General features: G+C 51.5%; 3 protein-coding genes across 3 annotated transcripts; 2 read left to right on the forward strand and 1 right to left on the reverse strand.

Moving 5' to 3' along the window:
• Positions 1-1993: 1993 nt before the first annotated feature.
• ptaK_1 (oxidoreductase ptaK) lies at positions 1994-4019 on the forward strand (the record flags this gene model as incomplete). The annotated part of the gene is made up of 3 exons (XM_014689724.2): positions 1994-3537; positions 3596-3762; positions 3826-4019. The coding sequence occupies 3 exons, from the start codon at positions 1994-1996 to the stop codon at positions 4017-4019; spliced, it is 1905 nt and encodes a 634-aa protein (XP_014545210.2).
• A 2388-nt stretch (positions 4020-6407) lies between these two features.
• aurF_4 (Aurovertin biosynthesis cluster transcription factor aurF) lies at positions 6408-8368 on the forward strand (the record flags this gene model as incomplete). The annotated part of the gene is made up of 4 exons (XM_014689723.1): positions 6408-6640; positions 6728-7016; positions 7070-8100; positions 8149-8368. The coding sequence occupies 4 exons, from the start codon at positions 6408-6410 to the stop codon at positions 8366-8368; spliced, it is 1773 nt and encodes a 590-aa protein (XP_014545209.1).
• Positions 8369-9446: 1078 nt separating this feature from the next.
• On the reverse strand, positions 9447-9779 carry G6M90_00g079030 (uncharacterized protein; the record flags this gene model as incomplete). The annotated part of the gene is made up of 1 exon (XM_014689722.1): positions 9447-9779. The coding sequence occupies one exon, from the start codon at positions 9777-9779 to the stop codon at positions 9447-9449; it is 333 nt and encodes a 110-aa protein (XP_014545208.1).
• Between the last annotated feature and the right edge of the window lie 1149 nt (positions 9780-10928).

Consider the following 10928-nt stretch of genomic DNA (forward strand, 5'->3'; position numbering starts at 1 on the left):
TCGCAAGGTTTAGAGAAGTGCAAAAAGAATGAGGAAAGATGGCCTATTCACACCAACCATCAAGGCAAAAGTTGCATGTTATAGTCGTCATCTCGTCAGCACTTGTCGTATTCTGCGTGTCAAACGGCCAGCGCCCCATCCGGCCGTGACGGTGTATACCAGACGGAGCCAACCCTGTCGATTCTCTTCTACGACTATAGCTAAGCACGCCTATGACGGCAACTCTAGCGGCCGGCACACCGCAACACTGGGTCCTTTGCCTTCAGTCGTATGCTCACCGGGCGTGAAACCAGTGCAGGAGGTGGTTTTGGAGGCGGTCTTGGGCTCATGTTGCTCAGCCTTGCCAACGGGAGCACTACCAACCAACGGAGGAGGCGGTTGGATCAGGTTAGTCCACGACAGGTCTGACACGGTGAGGCGAAACTGATTATGTAGGCAGTCTGCTCGTCGTGGATGCGGGCATGGCAGCCGTTTTCTGCGCCGACCTGAAACTTTGCTGTCGCGTTGTTTGTATACGAAGCACCGTGACGTGGAAAGTTCGTATAAGCGCCGCGAAATCTGCGCCCCACGCACTAGATCCGAACTTGCAAGGTAAGTAGGTCTAAGCACCGTACGTGCAGCTCCCTTGATAAATATCAACAAAAGCCAAGTCTACCGCATCCCGTCTTGGTGCGATTGCGGCTCGTGAAGCCGTCTTTTCACCTGTCAGCCCGTGTTGCCGGCTATACTTGGTGTAGGGCACTCGGGCTCTGTCAGGGTTCTGCGTGATTGGCCATGTTATGTTACGAGAATAAAACAGCTGCCTCGTCATCTCCAGGTTCCTGTTTTCTCATGAGTTTCAGATAGACGGACGATATGAGGGCATCCACCAACCATCCGTCAAGACTGTTGTACCAACATGCATACAGAGTTGGCTTCCGTGGATCAATAGCCAACGTCCGAAACACCCCGATGACGTTGCATCGTCTCGCCGGTTGCATAATCCACTTGCGGTTAACGGCTTAGGGCCGAGGCGCAACTACCCGAAGTCACAACCCAGGGCGTGCCCGGACAGGGAGTGTATGTAGGTCTTGGTCGCTTGCATCTAGATTGAACAAATACATTGAGTTGAAGATGGACTCTCCATCAGGGAGGTTCTCATCAACAGTAGAAGCACGTTCCAAGGTCGAGCAATGGAGAACATTGTTACGTAATGTTAAGTAACATATTTGACAGGCCCCACATCGGATAAGATTCAACATTGAAGATAACGAATAACAAATGCAAGAGTCGTCCCATCAACTACGACGGATTCAGAACTGTGCATTTGCCCACAAGGGCCAACAAGGCAAACAGCCGAAATGAAACAGAGGGTTTTGAACTGACTATATTCAGTCTCAGACCGCCAAGAGTACAGGCCCAAATTCGTGGGCCAATATGATGTCATAGCCATACCCTAGACTACGGTGCGAATACCATAAATGGGCAAACGGATCGGGCTCTCTAGAATATTACTATGCATAATGGCTGGCATTGGACATGTGTGTACTTGTCTTGAAAGGGATTTCCAAACCAATAATCCATAGCTGGGTTTCAGCTGGCGACAAAACCATGCAACCGCTCGTTACTTGGGGCTTCGATTTCAGGTGCAACGGCCACAGCCCAAAGAAAACAAAGTCTTTGAAACAAATGGCTTTCAGCCGTCACCAAACTCAATCTCGCCCGCTCTTTCCACAGCAACAGTCCCACCAGGCCTGGCTGTTCCCAGGTGTCCTCTGTTGACAGTGTTTCAACCATTGCAAGTATTGCCCGTGGGTACTCCGTGCACATCTCTATACCGTCGTAGGCAAAAGTTAAACGTTTATAAGTATCGTAATTTGGTCAATTCCAGCACTTGTTTTGTTTGTCTCCAAGTATGACTCTTTTACGGCGCTCCTCTCATTGTACAGTACAACCTTGATTCTTGTTACTATTTAATTTTAGTCCCTCGTTTCTTCCACAGTCGCTTATCAACATGTATATACCCCTTGCCAAGGCAGCGACACTCCCGCTGCTCTTGCTTTCGCCACTGCAAGGCGTGCTGGGCGAGTGCTCGTCCTTTGAGACAGCCGTTACAGTAACTGTGACTGCCAAAACAACTACTGCAACAACAAATGCAACGACTACCACGACTAGCCAAACTACAAGGTCTACCTCGGCATCTGCTACAACCACGGCACCAACTCCAGATGTCACGCCTACGTATCCTCGCCTGCCCATGTTCCTCCCGGACGGGTCGTCCACAAATTCCTCGGGCGTGCCCTGGGGTGACATGAATCTCATGACCAACAATTATCTGGAAAATCCCAAGACTGGTGTCGTCAGGTCCTACGAGTTTACAGTAAGCCGGGGCCTCGCCTCCGCCGATGGCCATCCCACTGGCGTCATCTTGGTCAACGGCCAGTTCCCCGGACCGCTCATTGAGGCCAACTGGGGAGATACCATTCAAGTCACGGTGCACAATAACATTTTCGGTCCGGAAGAGGGAGTATCCTTCCATTGGCACGGCCTACCACAGAGAAATAAGCCCTGGGAAGACGGCGTTCCAGCCGTCACGCAATGTCCCATAACCTCTGGAAAATCCTTCACTTATTCTTTTGAAGCAGAGTTCTACGGCACATCATGGTACCACTCCCATTACTCTGCACAGTACTCGGGAGGACTCTCCGGCCCCATGGTCATATACGGCCCAGCAGCAAAGGAATACGATGTTGACATTGGTCCTATTATGCTCTCGGATTGGTATCACAAGCCGTACTTTACTCTAGTGGAAGAGACCATGGCCCCCAAAGCTGCCCCAGAGGCCCCGCGCTCTGACAATAATCTCATCAACGGCAGAAATTCCCAAGACTGCACAGGCAACACCAACAGCAGCCAGACTGCGTGCGGCAACATGTTCAAGCTTAGTCGCGGCAAAGTCCATCGCCTGCGCCTCATCAACTCTGGCAGCGAGTCAATCGAAAAGTTCTCCATTGACGGCCACGTCATGGAAGTCATCGCCAATGACTTTGTCCCGGTGAAGCCATACAAAACCGAGGTCGTGACACTCGGCATCGGCCAGCGCAGCGACGTCCTCGTCACCGCAGACGGCAAGGACAGCGCGTACTGGATGCGTAGCACAATTCCCGCCGCCGCGTGCGGTTTGAACGCAAGCCAGCTCCTAGCCACTGCCGTGGTCTACTACGACGATCTAAACACCACAGCGGTGCCGCAGTCCCAGCCGTGGAACGTCACCGACCCGCAGCCTTGCCTGAATGATTTGACTAACAGTCAGCCCATTTTGGCACTGGATCCCCCGCAGCCGGACTTGTTGTACAAGATGGAGGTGCAGGCGTTCCAAAACGAGAGTAAAATATGGCTCTTTTCGTTTGACGGCCAGGCCTTTAGAGGCAACTACAACAAGCCTACACTGCAGTCGGCCGCGATGGGAAATTCCTCTTTTGAAAAGGAGTGGAATGTGAAAAACACAAATAACGCAAAAGCCGTCAGGGTATATGTACACAATGCGACCCCGTTGCCGTGAGTCTCGTGTCCCAGCGCTTTGCGGGCCTTTCAACGCATACTAACGTTAATTCAGTCATCCGCTGCATCTCCACGGCTTTGACAGCTACATTCTGCGCCAAGGAGACGGAGAGTGGGACGGTGTCACGATTGACTTTCCCAAGAATCCTCCCCGTCGGGATGTCGTCATGGTACGCGCATTGGGCCACGTCGTTATACAGTTTGACGCGGCCAACAATCCAGGTTAGCCTTTTGACCATGTCGAGACGTTGGACGATTCTGAAGCTAACCGCCATTGGTGTCTAGGACTTTGGCCTTTCCACTGTCATGTCGCCTGGCATGCCTCGGCCGGCTTCTTTTCCCAGTTTCTGGTGGGAAATGACGCCTTGCAGAAGATGAATACCCAGAAGACGGTGTTGCAGGTGCTTAATGAGACGTGCCTCCCCTGGGGGGAGTGGACGCTTACAAATATCCCTAATCAAATTGATAGCGGGCTTTAATTGTCCAGAGGCCTTGCTATGTTATGCATGGGTTGGTTGGTCGCTGGCTACGGGGCGATGGTGTTTTAGTTGCACCGTCGACGCCTCTTTTTCCGTTCAGGCCTCTACTCGTTTCGTTGGAGAGTGGCTCTGGTGGGCTGGGTGTTCTATTCGGTCAACTGGTCCTTTTGATGGATCAGGTGGCAGAGTTGCACTGTTGCTGGCTAGATAGTCGTTGGCACACTTAGCTGCGGTATACCAGAGAATGACGTTGGCATCAACGCTCGGTCTTGGGCTTTGCTGAACATGTTGAATAGTGCTAGGCCGAGCTTACACTGCATTCGGTTGGGGCTAATTTCAACTTTTTTTGCCTGTGCCGTTGAGAACTGTATATCTGTTACAGGAAAGGCACGGCTGTTTAATATAATATGGGTTATCCAGCCTCGAGACCTTGATGAACCCAAATGCCTTTGATTTAAAGCGAATTATTAGCGGAATGCAAAGTCGATAGTAGCTATGGAATACCACCAGTTGACATTTTGCAACGTATCTCGTGGTGCGTTCGAGACCAATCATGTGAGACGATGGGAGGGGGGCATTCAACGGGCGAACTAAGCCAAGCGTTATCAAAAATGACGCAATAGACGGAAAACTGAAAGAGACTTGGAGATAAACATGGTCACGCTGTAGATTTTCGTTCGCATCTAGTAGCTGTCTTTACCACTCCAGCTCAGCATCTACTCTACTCTCGTGAGCCCGTGCCTGATCCTAACATGATGACTCCACCTGGTAGCAGGTAGGGCCTTGATTTGAGCCATGGTATCCGCATAGAAGTCAATGAGGACGCTGTTCCTTGAATATGTGTGACAAGATTGAAATCTCTTACACCTCTTGCGGGGCTTTCTGCCAGTAAACATCCCGAACAGGGCGCTACACCGTATTGACTATTCTGATAGGAAAACTCAACTTGGATGACACCGCTTGTTGGCAGCTTCCATGGCAGGTCCGTGCTAATGCCGGTGGCTGCCGCCGCGCTGTTACAAAAACAACAACAACAGCCCCCCTTCCAGTTTATCTGCCATGTTCCTAGCCGCCAAGCCCTGATAGATGCGTTTTAGACTTTGAGGCTTCAAATGTTGGAACAAGCTGGTAGTACTGCGCTATCCTCGCGTCGTAAGCGCTCAAGTATTCTTTGCGTGGCATCAGATACCAGTTGACGCTACAACACCGGTTCCGCCTCAGAGCAAACGTGGACAACGCATGCGGAGATTTATATGGCCGCTCTCGTCCATGTCAGGTTTTGGCTTAGTGCCGGGATGCTTTGACATGAGCTAAACTGCAGATAATGCTGACAACGGCATCTGTAGGGGTGACAATTGAGTTTGCACTAGGGCTGAACTAATGACGGCCAGGCACCGCCCTGCAGCATGCAAGTATTACATATAACGCAGTGGCCTTTGTCCGCCTGAAACGGCACCGTGTAACTTTAATTGACAACTGCTTTGTTTGGGGTAGTCGATGAGATAATGCATTGCCTGGTGAGTTGGCCCTGCCACGATCAGCATGTAGCTCCTCCTGACGCGGGACAAGAACGATAAGCGAGACAAGATGCGTCCATTGATGGGGAAAAGGCGCAAGATGGGCCCGTGATGACTCAATAAACAGCCACAGCTGGCTGGCCTGCGCTCTCAAAACTTTGCATCACTCCTTCCATGCATCTTCTGACAAAAGACGTGGAGGCTTCTTGTCTCAACGACGCGCCAGTGACCCATTATTACCATGGCATCAGGCTAGCAAAACCAGTCAACCGCCAGGCGCATATTGAACGGCCGTGGTGCGTCTTTCAACCCAAGATAAGGCAGAAAGTCCGCAAAACGCCAAAGAGGGAGTCAAAACGTAGCCCTACCGGTTTGATGGACAGGTCCAAGGCAGATGTGACGTATATTCGCCCTTGTTGGCCCACCGTTTTCGTATCCATCCCTGGCGAAGACGTGCGCAAACGTCGCCTTCCCCCCCGGAGAAGCTCCATGTCCTCTTGAAACGTTCCTGGATGGCTCGAAATCCGTATGGCTGGGGACGGACGGCAACACAGACGGTCTGTCAAACGCGGAACGGTGTGGTCGCTAGACAGCAAGGGGCGGAGCGCGTCTCCATGTCAGAAACGGATCGCACTGACTTTCGTACGCCTGCAGTTGTGGCTTGGGAGGCTGCCGACTTGCCGCACACCCCGCAAGCCGACTTTGAGCACGGAACTACTCCATGTAAGTCGGCGACACACCGACGGTGGGTGTTGTCCCATGCCAAACACCACCCTACAAGGCTGCCTGGTATATGGGGTTGCCGTGATCCGGCTCCCTCATCTGCCCGGCAAGGTGTATTCGAGTCTGTCGTGTCTTGTGCCTTCGCATCATGGATAGTTTTGAGATGCAGCAGCTGCTGACTCCTAGTTGTTCCCCGACCCCGGACAACATGAGCTGTTTTGTCGATGCGATTAAGTCTTTGCTTGACGAGAGTGACGTCACAACAATTCATACTCTCGCCCGACGCATGAACCCGTTTAGAATCGACTTCCAGCGAGTAGTTACGGGGAACACGGTCGCCGTCAAACCAGTGCTGGTTCTGGAAAACGGAGAGCCTCCAGAGTAAGTCGTGTCCCTACTCACCATGTTAAAATGGCTATTTCTAGATCCTGACTGTGGTCCCATCTTGTTTCCTTGTTTTGCTTCTAGATTCAAGTCTTTAAATCAGACCTACCAGTCGTATCTGAGTCCTGACCTCAGCACCGTGTCGATATGCGGTACGAAGTCAGACTTTTCAATGACGAGCCAACACTCGACGGGAGAGGAAAATGTCCTTGTGCACGATAGCCCTCGAGGTATGGAGTCGACGGTGTCGCCCAATGCTACGGAAGATTGTTCTCTCATCGAATCCGAGACGGACATTCACTGTGTACGAGTTATGGAAAACCAATTGAGGAACAACTTCACCAAAGCGTCGTATGGAATAACGGAAATTCATGTTGGTTGCCAAACGTCCCATTTCACGATGGAAAGCTGACATGATAAGATAAGAACAAAGCCTGCGGCCCAGATGGAGACATGATCCGGCAACGACACGGTGGTGGGACGACTGCAAGTCCTCGGCCACCATCCAGCACTACGTCTCGGTATTCCGTGTTGGACACTCTATCAACCTTTTCGAGCTCCTCTTCACGCTTTTCAACTGCCGAGCCGGTCCAGCGTAGAGGCGACGATGGATCCATGGCTGATGCTTGCTCCGAAAGCCCCTTTAGCTCGCAATTCGACGACTTGGAGATGAGTCAAATCTCTCTCCCCGCGTGCTATACGTCATGGGACATGGAACCAAACATGTCACTATCAGCGTCACAGTGGCACCATTGTCAAGCACCAGGTGACCGACCTGGCAGACTGGAAAGGAGCACATCCCTCGGACAGTCCCCTCGATCACCCGCCCAGCCGCGACAAGACATGTACAGCAACCTCTCCCCCGGACGAAACGGGTGCACACCCAACACCACCAGAGGCATCATGAAAGAGGCCCCGAACGGCGCAGCAGTCGACCCCGTGCGCCAAAAGATCCTGCTGGCAGCGCGAACCTGCATCCGCGCCGACTACTTGCACTTTTTGCAAACAAACCTCGCCCGCTGGAGCAAAGAGGGCCTCTGGCAGAAAGAGTCCCCCCAAGTCGCCGGCGCCAGCGTGCGCGATTACGAAAAGCTCCGAAATGCCTATTCATGCGTCTGCCGGCTCGACAAGCGCATGCGGGACGATCCCATCCGCACGCGCATCGCCCTGGTCCTCCTCCACCTCGAGTACGAAAACACCTGCGTAAGATGGAAGACGGGGCGCCGGAACCCGTCCGTCGTCGAGACCAGGCTGGGCCGCGGAACCACCAGCTCCATGATCGACCAGATCCTGGAAAACATCCACCCGGAGTGGCGCGTGGCCGACGCGCGCCTGCGCGCCGAGCTGCGCGCCGACTTTCACAACCGGAAGCGATACGGGAAGCGGTGGTGGATACTGACGAACGCCCTCGGGCCCGGCTTGTTGATTCTGTGCTCGTCCAAAATCGCCGCCATAATGTATGCCTGCGTCTGTGACTCTGTCGGATGGTGCTGACGCGTTCTTAGCAAAAACACGGCCGTGACGATTACCATGCTGCGTGGTATAGCCGACACGATTCGGAGCTCGGAGCCGGCGGCGGTCGGTATACTCAAGCTGGTGACGCCCGTGGCGGACAGCTTGTTCAGCAACCACGGGTACGCGAGTCATGATACGGAACAGCTTTTGCGGGAGCTGGGGACGTTTCAGCTTCCGGTGCTGGAGGACGAAGACGGCCACGTGGCGTGAATACTTGTTATTAGTCCATGAGGGCGGAATTGAATTGACATTGGGTACTGGCTGCCCCTGGTTTTATCCGGCGATTCGCGCCTCGGGAGCGAGAGTTGAACGGAGCTGGCGAACTGGGTGGAAGAGTATCCAGATATTTTGCCATGGTTGCCTCTGGAAGGCAAGGCCGCGGCAACTTGTACTATAGCCTATACTTTATAGAGTCACGGTCTAGGGTTCAGTAACAGCAATGTAATGCTGTGTAGCGCGTTGCTGGCAATGCCTTGGTAAAGAGGATCGACGGTAGTAGTTTGCATCAAAGCCCTCATCCTACATGTTAAATTTGAGACCAACGATTATACGAGGTTTATTATTTCCAGTAGTCATCTATTACATACTCGTTGACTTTTCGACGCGACTTTGAGCCAAAGCTTGTTATACTGGCGATTCTGTCGTCATCTAATTGGCAACTGATATCAGGCTCTGGATAATCGTGTAATACAGTTTCTGCTCTGTGCCCGCCAGGGATCAAGATGACGTGCTAGACTAGTCACGACAAGGGCGACAAGAACAGGGCGAATAATATGTCCCTCTTTTGGCGTATGATAGGATAGTGTAAAGAGGCATTAAAAGATGGACATATAGACTCACCTCCAAGCTGAATTTTGTATAGCATAAACGATGAATGAAGCCATATAATACTAGTGGTAATAGGAGAGAGAGATTTGCTTATGATATACTCTTTGTAAGTGTAATAGTTTTTGCAAAATCATGCATTGTACTGTCAAGCATTATGCGAGATTGGAATTATAAACCATTTTGGGCGTGAGATCACGTTTTCTGTTACAGCAACATTTAGGCTGACAGTGTTGGTTATAGAAATTAAGTCACGTAAAAGGCGTGTGAGACAGCTCCCTTCGCTGTGTCATGCAGCATCTCTGGAGATGCCAAACACGTATACGATGAAACAAATTGAAACCCATCTTCTACACTGTGTACTTTGACTCAATCAGACTGGACAGATGGAAATTCCAGCCCAAAAGGTTTCCATTGTTTCTTCTTCCAGTTACTTAAAAATTTAACTGCAAGGGCTTCTCAATCAGTAATTGCACACCCAATTATAACGGCCACCGCTGCACGACGCATACGACTGGGGGCCATGCATGTGGCGGCACCACGCGTTGAGATCGAGACCACCCGATTGCTCACCGCTCTTCCAACACATCCAGTCATAACAGCCAGACCCGATGGTTCCAGACGTGTAGCTGTCATCATATTGCCACCTACAGGCGGCGTTCATGTCGATGCCGCTAGTGGTCCTGGGTTGAAGGGCGGGCATCGAGTCGGGCACGGCTGCGGCAGCGGCAGCACTTGGGCCGGTGAGGAGCGCTAGGCTGATGATAGCTCCGAGGATGGGGGAGTGGGCGAACATGTCGGCGGCTATTTTGGAGCATGATTAGCAAGTGAAGCGGCTAGTGACGTGCTTGCAAGATGCAAGGCTGGGCGGAGGGAGGGCGTTGATTGATGAGGCTGGATTGGGTTGCTTTTGGTGTAGATGGGTTTGATAAAGATTGATGAGACTGGTAGATGATACCGAGGTGAGTTGATATATTCTTGAAAGAAAGGATTGCGGACAGCTCGTTCCAAGCATGTCAGTCTCGTTTTCATAGTGTATTCCTTGCAACGCTGACTACATAAACGAATGAGAACGTACCAGGTGTGACAAGGGCAGCCTAACTGGGCTTACAAGAAAAGGTTTAATTCAATTTGATTATCAACTTGAAGGTATCAAACGTTTCTTGCTTCCAAAGAGACATTGGAGGGTAAGCGGTATCTATAACTACAAAAAGTTGGTGAGCCGTCAAGGCCTGAGGGAGCCCTTCCCCGCTCGGGGTTCGGGTTCTTGTGATACTTTTATTGATGTTGTGTGACCTCTGTTGGCCCAATGCCTGCGCCGTTGTATCAGTTGTGTGATACCTGGTAAGCAGCATACATATGTAGTTGGTGACCAATATCGGAGAATATATCGAGTGTAAGGCACTGGCGGCGCATTATTGACTGCCATGCAACCCATCGAAGTCGTAGCCTCGCTGCATGTCGCCAGCGACACCATTGTGGTCTATCCCAGTAGCCCAGTAGTAGGTGAAGCTAATGCAAGCACTTGTGTTCCACCAGACTCTACAGACGGAAAATGCACATGTTTCGTAATGAGCGGATGCCCCTCAATCTGGAGTCAGTATTACCAATATCTCGAAGATCGACTACCGTACAACACGGCACCGGTACGTAATACCAAGGCGCACGACCGATGCCGAATGTTCTCGGCAGAACCCTCACAAAATTTTTCGGAACCTATTCCGTAGATATCCCGTACCACAAAATAGAGTCAAGGTATCAAAATACTTACCTAGTTATGTATGAAAGGGTCATGCTATCACATTGCAGAAATGATTTAAGTCTAGATATCCCGGAAGAAGCCGTACGAGGGACAGCTATTGGCCTTTCCACTGCCAAACAGCATAGCCACGAAGCCCATGAAACATGGAGAAATGGACGGCCGTGGCGGTATTGGGCTGGTGGG

This window comes from Metarhizium brunneum, chromosome 4 (genome assembly GCF_013426205.1).
Source record: "Metarhizium brunneum chromosome 4, complete sequence".
Lineage (NCBI taxonomy): Eukaryota > Fungi > Ascomycota > Sordariomycetes > Hypocreales > Clavicipitaceae > Metarhizium > Metarhizium brunneum.